At 45.9% G+C, this 13,145-nt stretch overlaps 1 protein-coding gene across 1 annotated transcript; it reads right to left on the bottom strand.

The window, feature by feature from the left end:
* Window positions 1-4,937: 4,937 nt before the first annotated feature.
* Window positions 4,938-6,872, bottom strand: LOC147124826 (relaxin-3-like). The gene is made up of 2 exons (XM_085993679.1): window positions 6,554-6,872; window positions 4,938-5,484 (listed from the first exon to the last, which is right to left on the bottom strand). The coding sequence occupies exons 1-2, from the start codon at window positions 6,714-6,716 to the stop codon at window positions 5,144-5,146; spliced, it is 504 nt and encodes a 167-aa protein (XP_085849805.1). The 5' UTR covers window positions 6,717-6,872; the 3' UTR covers window positions 4,938-5,143.
* Between the last annotated feature and the right edge of the window lie 6,273 nt (window positions 6,873-13,145).

The following is a 13,145-nucleotide window of genomic DNA, read 5'->3' as shown; positions in this document are numbered from 1 at the left end:
CTAGAGAGGATTGAAAAATGATGGTCAGGGCCTCTGCAATTTCCTCTTTTGCTTCGCTTAACAGCCAGGGATACATTTCATCCGGGCCTGGGGATTTATCCACTGATTCTCAGCTGCTTTCTTACTTACTTGTAGGAAAGAGTTTGTTCACAATATTTCTGCTGAGAGTTTACTTGCTACAATTTGGAAGTTTTCAGAATCAGACCAGGATGGGTGGCTCCTTGGCTGCCTTAGATTGGACCTTGGACGAGGAGCAATATGACCATCAGCAGCAGCAACAGCCTGCTGTTGACAGATCTGCAGCTGGACAGTAGGGAGGGAATCGGCAGAGAGGGGATCAGCAGAGAGGGGATCAACAGAGTGGGGAGCTGCAGAGAGGGGATCAACAGGGAGGGGAGCTGCAGAGTGGTGGAGCTCGCAGGAGGCACTACCTGCAAAACAGTGTCTACAGACAGAGGCTGAGATTTCTTGACCTGTCTGAATTGCAGTGCTTCAGGAGGCTCAGGTTTTCACATCAGGCCGGCCAGACATCAGCAGCCTCCTAGAAGAAGACTTGCCCCCTGGACCTGGTGCCCACATGTTGCTAGTGGCTGTTAATGTGAGTACTGCCCTCGACATTTTTTACCTCTGGCTCCATCCAGGGCACTGCCGGAGACAGATTCAGGATCTCCCAGTCGGCGGTCCACATATGCATAAGGCAGGTGATTAAGGGCTTTTTTGCCAGGGCCGCCGATTATGTTAACTTCGCTTGCGATGATGCCAGCCAGAATGAGCGGGCACTTTGGTTTGTGGCTCTGGCTAGATTCCCACATCGACTGCACATGCGTGACAATCTGCACCCCCCCAGATCAACCAGAAGTATTCGTAAACTGGAAGGGTTTCCACTCCATCAATGTGCAACCACAAATGATATTTCTGCAGGTGTGCGCAAGATTCCCAGGGAGCTCCCAATAAAGGAGAAAAGGATAAACCTGCCAATTATAGGCCAGTCAATTTAACGTCAGTGGTGGGGAAGCTTTTGGAAATAATAATCCGGGAGAAAATGAACAACCACTTGGACAAGAATGAACTAACAAAGGAGAGCCAGCATGGATTTCTTAAGGGAAAATCGTGTTTGACTAACTTGATTGAGATTTTGATGAGGTAACGGAGAGGATATATGGGGGCAGTGCAGTTGATGGTGTGTATATGGACTTTCAAAAGGCATTAGATAAAGTACCACATGTTAGTCTTGTTCGCAAAATTGTAGCACATAGGATAAAAGGGGCAGTAGCAGCATGGATACAAAATTGGCTAAGGGATAGAAAGGTGAATGGCTGTTTCTCAGACTACAGGGTTCAGTACTAGGACCACTCCTGTTTTTGATATACATTAATGGCTTGGATTTGTGGGTACAGGGCACAATTTCAAAACTTGCAGATGGCCAAAAGTTGGAAGCGTAGTAAACAGAAAGGAAGATCGTAATAGATTTCAAGAGGACATAGACAGGCTGGTGGAATGGGCTGATGAAATTTAACACAGAAAAGTGTGAGGTGATACATTTTGGTAGGAAGAATGAGGAGAGACAATACAAGCTAAATGGTACAATTTTAAAGGGGGTGCAAGAAGAGAGAGACCTGAGGGTGCTTGTGCACGAATCTTTGAATGTGGCAGGACAGGTTAACAATGCATTTAATAAAGCATATGGGATCCTGGGCTTTATAAATAGAGGCTTGGCGTGCAAAAGACATGAAGTTATGCTAAACCTACATAAAACACTAGCTTGGCCCCAGCTGGAGTATTGAGTCCAATTCTGGGCACCACACCTTAGGAAGGCCGTGAAGGCTTTGGAGAGGGTACTGAAGAGATTTACTAGAATGATTCCAGCGATGAGGGATTACAGTTACGTGGATAGACTAGAGAAGCTGAGGTTATTCTCCTGAGAGTCAAGAATGCTAAGAGGAGATCTGATAGAGATGCTTAAAATCATGAAAAGTTTAGACAGAGTAAAAAACAAGAAACTGTTTCCAGTGGCTGAAGGGTCGATAACCAGAGGGCACAGATTTAAGGTGATTGGCAAAAGAACCGGAAGCGACATGAGGAACAACTTTTTTACACAATGAGTGGTTAGGATTTGCAATGCACTGGCTGACAGGGTGGTGTATACAGTTTCAATAGTAGCCTTCAAAAGGGAATTAGGTAAATACTTGAAGGAGAAAAAATTGCAGAGCTATGAGGCAAGAGTGGGGGAGTGAGACTAACTGGATTGCTCTTATAAAGAGCCGGTGCAGACTCGATGAGCCGAATGGCCTCCTTCTGTGCTGTAGTATTCTATTTATTTTTGCTTTATTCTTCTGTATAACTTAACTTAATAAGCATGAATTAATTTTCAGCATAAGGCACATGGTGTATGCACTGGTTCAGAAAGACCAGGAGTACGTGGACAATAGGCTAACATTTCAGGTGTAGTATCAGGTCTATAGGAAGAGTGGGTCTGCCTATGGAAGCTGACTTTTGCAGCGCGCACAGCTGAAGTATATCGGGATGTAGCCTAAACTGAAGTTGATTGTGACAAAACATGAATACACTGCGGCAAAGTATGTTTAAAAGATTGGATTAAAAATTCGCTGGTACTTTAATGAGAAATTGGAGTTGAGGTAGAAGATCAACCATGATCTTATTGAATGGCGGAGCAGGCTCGAAGGGCCAAATGAACTAATCCTGCTGCTACTTCTTATGCTCTTATGTTCTTATGATTTACTACATTAATGGTGCTATATAAATGCAAGTTGTTGTTGTTGTTGTTGCCATGGACCACTGAGTCAAAAATGTGTCCCTGAATGGAGAAGCCAACAGCATACACTGGGGAGGGGGGACAATCACTGTAAGGTGAAAAGATTGGAGTCTTGGGGCGCGATTTTCCCAATGGAGGCGGGTTGGAGGCGAGTTTCAGTTTGGGTGTGTTCCAAGCCCGCCTCTACTGAGAGGTGGGAAAAAATTGCGATTTTCCCCTAATTGGCCAGTTGAGTTAAGAAGGACCCAAGGACCCAAGTGTTAAGAAGGACCAAAGCACATGTGCCACAATGCGCAACTTATGCAAATCTGGCCAGGATGAGTGCATGCCTTGCATGGCGTGCTTCCATGTGCTGGCGCCTTCTGGCCTGTGCAGCATCAGGTGGGTGAGCAGGAGGTTGGGTCTGCTGCTGCTGTTGCTGCTGAGCTGCCTGGTTCTGCTGCTGCCGTGGCTGCTCCTCATCCGAATCTGAGGTCCATGGTGAAAGGAAATAAATGGTTCCCATGCTGCTTGCAGATACCTCTGTTGGGGAAGTGCTCAGTGCAAGCTGGGAGAGGGTCTTCCAAGGAGGCCCCAGTTGAGAGATAGAAGCTGCAGCACCTCTGACCTCGGTAGGCCTGCTTAATGTGCTGAAAGACCTTTGGAACAAAAGTTCCAGCACCTGCAACTGCTCCCTGATGAAAGCTTCATTTTAATGGTGGAGCTGCAGCTGTGAGGAGGCCACCCACTTGTCAACCCACCAGGATTAGCTGGCGTGGTTTAGGAGGGTCGTGCAACATGCTGAAAATGTGGTAAAATAACGAAAGCCTGTCAAAATAGGATTATAGAAGCCCTTAACTACTATTTAAGGTTCTTAACAACCACTCCCGACTGATGGAGGCAGGACCGAATTGCACCCATCAAACCCGCCTCCCGCAAAATTGCGCGGAGGAGGGTTCCGAACCCGCCCTCAGTTTTTGCCATTTTGCCAACTGTCCCGCCTCCAAACCCGCTTCCTTGGGGCTGGGAATATCGCCCCCTTGGTCTTTGCTGGCAATGAATAGTAAGTTTAAGTGCCCTATCACAAAGCTGCTCCATATCGACCATGCTTGCACTAAACCTTGGTTTTTGTTTGCGGAATAAGTTGTTGTGATCAGGCCGGTTTTCGGCTTATAGAGTTTTATTTTGTTTTAGGAAAAGCGTATCTGATAATTGCAGTACCTTTACTGGGTTTGGCATCATTTGATGCATCCAAACTTAATAATTGAATGCTTTCAGCTTACGTTTTGAAGAGTTTGTCTCACAGAGGTTGTGGCTACGTAGCAGTTAAACCCATTTTGCATGTTGATTGATGATGCCTTTAGATTAATAAATAATTCTGTGCCATGGGATGTTTTATTATGTTAAAGGCAAGTTGTTGCTGTAGTACAGGAGGAGCAGCTGAATTGGATTTGGAAAACTGTGTGTGATCTTAACTTTTCCCCTGTTTAATGTTGCCTATCAGGATGAAATCATTACCATATGTATTTTATTGTACCAGCTAATATGGCCTCACATAAGATAAAGATTCAATCTTTCATCATCAATACACACTGAATTTGTCTACAGTGGACGGTTTTTGAACCTCACTCCAGAGTTTGTGCATGGGCGTCAGTGATAGTGTGAGAAGACCATTGGGAAATTAAAAAAAAGAAATACTTGCATCTCTATAGAGCCTTTCACAACCTCAGGACATCCCAAAGTGCTTTACAGCCAATGAAATTTTGATGTGTATTCATTGTTATAATGTGGGAAACACAGCAGCCAATTTGTATACAAGCTCCCACAAACAGCAATGCGATAATGACCAGATAATCTGTTTTGTTAGTGATGTTGATTGAGGGATAAATATTGGCCAGGACACCTGAGAGAACTCCCTTGCTCTTCTTCAAAATGATGCTATGGGATCTTTTACATCCAACTGAGAGAGCAGACGGGCCTCGGTTTAATGTCGCATCTGAAAGACGACATCTCCGACAGTGCAGCACTCCCTCAGTAATATACAGTCAGTCAGCCTAGATTTTTGTGCTCAAGTCTCTGGACTTAATATAGTCTGCAATATATAATACTAGAATAGACTACAATATTTAACAAATTGAATAAACTATTTACAAAAAATCATCATAAGAAATTAAGAGTTGAAACCTTTACAGCTGCAATTTGTTTTATTGGTTTTAAGAACATCAGGATGACTACCACAAGTCTGTCACATAGACCATACTAGAAATTACATGTAAATTACAATTGCCTTATTCCACATTTGTGAGATGTTTAATAGACTACATGGTTTAACATCTCACTGAAACAGAGACCATGTGTATAGAATGTTCTATTATTAGAGATGTACAGTTTTCAGCAGAGTTTTTGAATCTCTTTTGTGGTGCAGCCGTAAGTGCAGCATTTCCTTGCCACTCCTGACGATCTTTCCCTTTTCTTCCTAAAGGATCTGGCCCACGGTAGATGCTGCATCTGTGATGATACGAATGCCCGGTCGATATTGCTGCCTCCCTCAATCTGGTGGATGTACTCGCTGAAATCGTCTGGTGTCTGATCGTACTGATTGTCGTCGTCATCGAATGCTTGCTCCGCAAAAGATGGCTCGAGTTCTTTGTTCCTGTCAAACATCCTCTGAAGCTTCTTCATATTGTCCATTTCTTTGAAGTAGTCTTCATCAGCTGAGGACTGGAAGGGATCTGGAACAGAAATAAAACTCCATCTGTGAGTGACCACTACTAGATTATTGAAACTGGTCTTATTTTCCTGCCCTCTGTCCAGATAGCAGGAGGCCATTGTAATGTATGTACCTTTAAGAGAGGAACTATCTTTTGCAGCCCCTGTATACTGCAGTACCAGTAGGGACCACACCTGTATATAACACCTTGTAGTAATTTGTACAGTTACTTCCAGCATACACTCTGTTCAGTAAACACCTGTTATTACCGTTCTCCTGCAGTCCGTGTGTTATTTATACGCCGGACACTACAGCCATCACCTGCTCTCCTCTGTCTCGGGCAGAGGAATAATCTGGTCCCTGGACTCTCAGGTCCTCTGCTTTATTGTACTCCACTGTATTCTCACTGCTCAGACATAGTTGTTTAAATATAGATTGCTATATAGAGTGATGAGTAATCAATGTCTGGTCACAAGGTTGAACAGTTCTACACGGCAGGTGTGACAGAAAGTTGATTCGAGCACCAGTCCATGGATCACCAATTCTCGAGTGGAGTGACGACATGAGAGAGTTTAACCATTCTGACATGTGTTTCGGTAACCATTTTTGTCTGTTGCCAGATGTTTTTCCTAAATCTTAGAATGTAGCGACCTCTCTTTTGTCTCTTAATTATCCCCCCTCCCACCCCTGCCGATGGGAAATTCATGTTTGTATTTTTGATTTTAAAGTTTCTAACCCTGGCTTGACAGCTGGAAATTCTGCTCTTCTGTCACTACATTACACACAATCAAACTATTACTAGTAGCTATTTGTAGACTGGGAGAACATATAACATATAAATATTAAGATGAATATTCCAGTGACAATGAGCCTAATATGATCCCTACCTCACTGAAAAAGAAAGACTTGCATTTATATCGCCTTTCACCGGACGTCCCAAAGCGCTTTACAGCCAACTTTTGGAGTGCAGTCACTGTTGTGAGTCACTGGGAGCCTCCATAAATAACATTCGAACCTCTCGGATACAATGATGTTAAAAACGTTTAACTTTCTGGACAGGGACATGGGAAAGGGAGTTTTGGAATAATCACCATTTTGGTTATCGAGAAGGCTCTTCCAGCGAGATGCCCCACAGGAAATGATTACGGCTCGGCGGAAATCCCGGCCACACAGCTTGAAGGTCTGGGACAAGACAGAAATGGGAAAGGAGGTGAGGAACAGGTTGATTACCAGAACACACATTAGACACTTCATCTCAGCTCACGAGTCTTCAGCCTGGGCTTCTCTGTAAAACTAGTCTTCTTCTCACTCGCTGCTCCTGGTGCTCAGTCGGTTTGCGAGATGTCTCTGCTGAACTCTCTCTCTCTCCTGTCCCCCTGTCTTCTGCATGTCTCTGAACAATCTCCCCCTTTTATAGCTATTTTTGCTCCTTTGCTCTGACTCACCGCCGTTTTTATTAATAACTTGTCCCTCCCTCTCTCTGATGGCCTCTGAGATTCTTGCGACTTTTCAGATTAGACCCCCAGACCGCTCGCAGCCACTCTCCGCCCTTCTCATCATCACATTTACAATCCCCCCCCCCCCCCCCCGTCCTCTAAACACTCTGTCATGTTTTCCTTCTGGCTTTCATTTCCCAGTTTAGTCCATAGTTTTAATCTAACTTCTTTCAATTCTCCCACGACTCAATCCGTTACTATTATTTCACTTTTTAAACATTTTTCTCCTGTTCCCATTTCTCCTATTTTCTCAATTCCCCCATTGTGTCCTCCGCCTTCTCAGCTTTTATCTCTGTCCTGTGCTTAGGCTCCACCATCTCTTATACCTAACGTGTCACCTTTTATTCCCCCGTTGCTTTCTCGTTTTCTTTGGGTTCTTTCTGATCTTTCCTCCTTCTGATAATTATGTTACTCTGTTTTTGGTCGAAGTCAGACACTTTGCTGATTTTCCATCTTGTGTTTTTTTAACCATTGGTTGTCGTTCTGCAAGTTCCGCTTTTAACCGTGTGAGCAGCACTATACTGGTAAACTGTGTTTTAAGCGAGTGCTCACTAATACTATAGAATCATAGGGCTTTACATCACAGAAAGAGGCCATTTGGTCCACTGTCTCTGTGCCAGCTCTCTGCTAGAACAACCTCAAACTAACCCCAGTGCCCAGCACTCTCCCCATAGCCCTGTATCTACCTCTGCTTCAAATATGTGTCAAATTTTCCCTTAAATTATACAATGGTCTCTGACTCAACACAAATACGTTTCCCCTAACCTGTTGATGACCCTCTCCTCACTGACTCCCCAATCAGAGGAAATATTCGCTCCAGAAAAACCATTCATAATTTTTTTTAAATTCTCCTTGGAGCTGAGAAGGCTAAGAGGAGGTATGATAGAGGTTTTTAAAATCATGAATGGTTTTAATAGAGTAAATAACAAGAAACTGTTTCCAGTGGCTGAAGGGCCGATACATGGAAGGCACAGATTTAAGGTGATTGGTAAAAGAACCAGAAGTGACATGAGGAAAAACCTTTTTACTGAATGACTGGTTAGGATGTGGAACACACTGCCTGATAGGGTGGTGGATACAGATTCAATAGTAGCCTTCAAAAGAGAATTGGATAAATAGTTGAAAGAGGTAAAATTGCAGGGATATGGGGTTAGAGCAGGAGAGTGAGACTAACCAGATTGCTCTTCGAACCAGCCAGCTCAGATTTGATTTGCCGAATGGCCTCCGTCTGTGCTGTACTAGTCTATGATTCTAAGGCCTAGAAATTGGGTTGAGGCGCCAAACTGGCGCCAAGTTCGCCTGAGCACAGGATTTAGCGCAGCGTTCGAGTCTTCAGCGATCGTCCGATATTCAGTTTCATTGCCCCTTGAGGGAGACGGGGCGAGGCTCGAGGCGTTCTGCGTCCCTCTTAGGGCGCTGAAACTGAATATCGCAGCGCAACGTGCCACAGCGCCACACGCTGCGGCACGGCACACTGCGGTGCTGCAGGCCTTCCTCCTATTGTTAAGGGGGAGGGGCCTGCAACAGCGCGATCCCCGATCGCGAATGCCAGCAAAAGAGCCCGGCACGGAGGAGAAGTGTCGGGCTCTCGGGAAACAGCTGGCAATGCCACGGGGGGTGGGTCAGGAAGCCGGGGACGGAGGTGCTGGCAGGCGGCCGCCCCGCACCTCCACCTTATCTTGCGCTGTTGCCAGCACAGTAAGGCCCCGTGAACCAGGCGCGGGTAGCGAACGGCGCAACTGCGCCGTTCGCAACCAAATATCGTGAACGGGGCGTGAATGGGGCGCTGTGCACACTGATGATGTCATCGGTGGCGGCGCTGCGCAAAAGGCTAACGCCACCATTATCGCCCCAACTCAATATCGCGGGAGGCGCAGCCAGTGGCGCTACAGCCACTGCCTGCCTCTTTAGGCGCTAACAAGTGGCGCTACTCACCCAATTTCTCCCCCTATGATTCTAATGCTTTCATCTTGCTGCAAGATGGCTGCTATGAGACAAGGGATACCACCTTAAAACTTGGTTCATGACACCCGTGAGAAACCCAACCAATGGAAATAAAGACCATATCAGAACCAGATGTTTCATTGAGCAAGCCATTAGCATGGTCAAGATTCATGTGAGGTGCCTGGACAGGTCTGCAGGTGCCTTTCAATATTTGCCAGCTAGGGTCTCCAGAATGGTCCTGGTGTACTGCACTCTGCATTAATTGTATTAAAGCACAATTCAGTTAGTTACCACCTATTCTTACCCCCGCATACCCCAATGCCACTGACACAAAGCAGCCCTGCAAACAACCAACCACTCATTGCACATTCCCCCATTGGTCCCTTTCAATTTATGTCTTCCCACTCATTAGCAAGCAACTGAAGAGGCGAATTGTCAGCCAGCAACCAAGAATGGGCAACATGGGAAAGTGGTGCAAAGTAAGAGGCTGTCTTCCCAGATCCCTGCTCTGACTGCTGAGATGCTCTTGACCACCAACATCTGAGTGTTAGAGCCCGTGAGGGCTGATATGCCATCAATAACTCAAAGACAAGGATTCAACTGAAGGCTTTTAATCATTAAGAACATTGCAGCATTGCAGGTCTTCCCACATCGGGTTCATCTGGTAGGAATGACTCATACAGCTCTTGAGACCTTTATATGGCAAAAGACAGGGGCGTAGCCAATACACACAATAGGAACAAAAGGGGGCGGTTCACACAATACAAGCAGGTAAAACACATGGGCTGATGAAGGCATATATTTCATCACAAGGGCATCACCAAAGACTGCTCCACTGGCACCTGTGCAGGGGCAGACAGCCATCGGAACATGAGGGAGCATGTCTGGTACATGCTTGGAGGTGGCAGGGGAGGGTGCGTGGGGTTTGGTGTGGGGTCAACGGGTGAGAAGTGTAGTTCCTACTTCCATGTCCCCTTTCGCCATGACCCCTCTCATGGGCCAGCTGCACTTCACTTCTACCACTTTGCTGGAGAGCAACTTGGTGCAGATCAGTGATGCGCTGTAATGCCAATGCTAAGCTATCTATCATCCTATTTAAGTTGCCAGGCATGTTGCCATCCAGAGTCTGCATGGCCATGGTCCAGCTGTGCATGAACTTGTTTGCTTGCTGCGATTGATGTTCCATGGAGTTGCCCAATCTACCCATGCAAGAAAACATCATCGAAATGCCCTGTGACACCAGTGCACTCATGCTTGAGGTGGACTCCTCCATTCTCTCTGAAATCATGGTCAGTGTGCTTCAAAGGCCTGTCAGTACAACACACATTTTCTGGTGCTGCTGAATGATTATGCTTTACATCGATGGCCCCGGGATACAGCATCTGTGTCCAGCTGAGCGGAGGTTGAAGAGGGCTGTGCCCTCTGATCTGGACTCTCCACAGCTGTTCAAGCCACCACTATCTGCTCCTGCTCACTTGTGAAGTGTGAGTCACCAGGTGAAAACTCAACTATCACTATCGGTCTATCTGGTCTCACTGAAGTGCGAGTATCTGAGCTGATGCATGGTAAGCATGAGTCCTGTGACATTGCAACCATAGCAGAAATAAACAGCACTTAAGATTCATTGTGAAGAGGATCATATTTCACTTGCTGCTGAAATCAAGCCAACTCGACCGAGTGTTGTATGACATGAATGAGCATTGTATTTAACTCTGTCACCAGGTAGCTGTGGGATCCCCATCTCCGATGGCCAGGGATGGTGAAACACCACTGATCTCCAGTGCTTCCTCCTCGCCAGTTGTCAGCTGTGAGATTGTGGTGTCCCACCTCCGGTTCTCTCCTGTTCCCCGTTTTGCACTTCTTCTCCTGCAACTGGGGAAAGAACAGACCTATGAGTGACTGTAATGGGACGTGTTCAGCTGATGGATGAAGTGCTTTTGATGAGGGTGACTATCAGGGACAGGTAGGAAATTGCATAATGATGAGGGTGATTGGCAGTGGTTTAAAAAAAATGTTTTATTCGTTTTTATGTGATGTGGGCGTCGCTGGCAAGGCCAGCATTTATTGCCCATCCCTAATTGCCTTTGAGAAGGTGGTGGTGAGCAGCCTTCTTGAACCGCTGCAGTCCAGGTGGTGAAGGTACTTCCACAGTACTGTTAGGTAGTGAATTCCAGGACTTTGACCCAGTGACGATGAAGGATCGGTGATTAACTTCTAAGTCAGGATGGTGTGTGACTTGGAGGGAAACTTGGGGCTGGTGGTGTTCCATGCACCTGCTTCCCTTGTCCTTCTAGGTAGAAGAGGTCGTGGGCTTGGGAGGTGCTGCCAAAGAAGCCTTGGCGATTTGCTGCAGTGCATTTTGTAGATGGTACGCACTGCAGTCACGGTACGCCTGCGGTGGAGGGAGTGAATGTTTAAGGTGGTGGATGGGATGCCAATCAAGTGGGCTGCTTTGTCCTGGATGGTGTCAAGCTTCTTAAGTGTTGTTGGAGCAGTGGTCGAGTGAAGGATATGCTGGGCCATGAGGTTACAGATTGTGGTGGAATACAATTCTGCTGCTGCTGATGGCCCACAGCGCCTCATGGATGCCCAGTTTTGAGCTGCTAGAACTGTTCTGAATCTATCCTATTTGGCATGGTGGTTGTGCCACACAACACAATGGAGGGTGTCCTCAGTATGAAGAAGGGACTTCATCTCCACAAGGACTGTGTGGTGGTCACCCCTACCAATGCTGCCATGGAAAAATGCCTACACGATAGGTAGATTGGTGAGGATGAGTTTAAGTAGTGTTTTCCCTCATATTGGTTCTCTCACCACCTGCCGCAAGCCCAGTCTGGCAGATATGTCCTTCAGGACTCAGCCAGCTTGCTCAGTAGTGGTGCTACCAAGCCACTCTTAGACATTGAAGCCTCCCATCCACCTGTGCCCTTGCTACCCTCAGTGCTTCTTCCACGTGGTGTTCAACATGGAGGAGTACTGATTCATCAGCTGAGGGAGGGTGTTTGTAGTAATCAGCAGGAAGTTTCCTTGCCCTTGTTTGATCTAATGCCAAGAGACTTCATGGGGTCCGCAGTCAATGTTGAGGACTCCGAGGGCCACTCCCTATCGACTGTATACCACTGTGCCACCACCTCTGCTGAGTCTGTCATGCCGGTGGGGCAGGAGACACCCAGGCATGGTAATAGAGAGATCTTGGCTGTCAGGCTGTTGCTTGACTAGTGTATGGGACAGCTCTCTCAATTTTGGCACAAGTCTCCACATGTTAGTAAGAAGGACTTTGCAGGGTCGATTGGGCCGGCTCAATGCCTTCGATGCCTTGTAGTCCATCTGGTTTTATTCTTTTTGTACTTTTTTGTAGCAGTTTCATACAACTGGGTGGCTTGCCAGCCATTTCAGAGAGTAGTTAAGAGTCAAACACATTACAGTCAGTCTGGAGTCACATATAGGCTGGACCGGGTAATGTTTCCTTCCCTAACGGATATTAGTGAACCAGTTAGATTTTTACGACAATCCCATAGCTCCATGGTCACCACTACTGATACTAGCTTTTTATTCCAGATTTATTTAATTAACTGAATTCATCAGTTTAATTTACTGAAAACTGTCATGGTGGGATTTGAACTCAGGTGTCTGGATTATTAGTTCAGTAAGATAACCACTATGCTAATGTACCCCAGAACACTTGACCCACTGTATCTAATTATTTCACAGAAATCTGCTAGAACAATATCAAAAGCTGAGAAAAATTGAAGCGAATTATCTCTTCAATCCCTGGGCACAATAGAAATTTCTCTAGATATCTGCGAAACTGGAATAATCTCAGGAACATACGGAGTGAAGGATCACCTGCAGGAGTAGCTTATATGATAATAAACCTGGACTAAAAATGGTATGGTAAAAGAGCCTTAAAATTTAATATCCCTCTGTGCGCTGCAGTAACAGATCTCAGACCATTTGGCGGTCGGGGCACTTGATCATACTTATAACTAAAAATCTAAAATCCATGACCCTGATTTTAACTCAACCCGGGATCAGAGTGTCTGCGTGATTGACATCAGGAAAATTTATTTCCTTCTTCATTCCCCCAGAAAGCCCCCAACTGTTATGTTCATTATTATTATGAACACAGATAGCTTTTGCTAGCTACTTTTATTGAGCACATGTGGACTTGTACAGCATCTTGTAGAGGCTTCCATCTTGACTGCTGCCTTGTGGGTAGCCTAGCCTCATGGGCAATGTAGTC

The sequence above is a fragment of the Somniosus microcephalus genome, chromosome 1 (assembly GCF_052327205.1).
Source record: "Somniosus microcephalus isolate GS21.2 chromosome 1, FLI_Smic_1.0, whole genome shotgun sequence".
Lineage (NCBI taxonomy): Eukaryota > Metazoa > Chordata > Chondrichthyes > Squaliformes > Somniosidae > Somniosus > Somniosus microcephalus.
The sequence above is the reverse complement of the archived record's forward strand: the minus strand, read 5'-3'. Positions and strand labels throughout refer to the sequence as shown.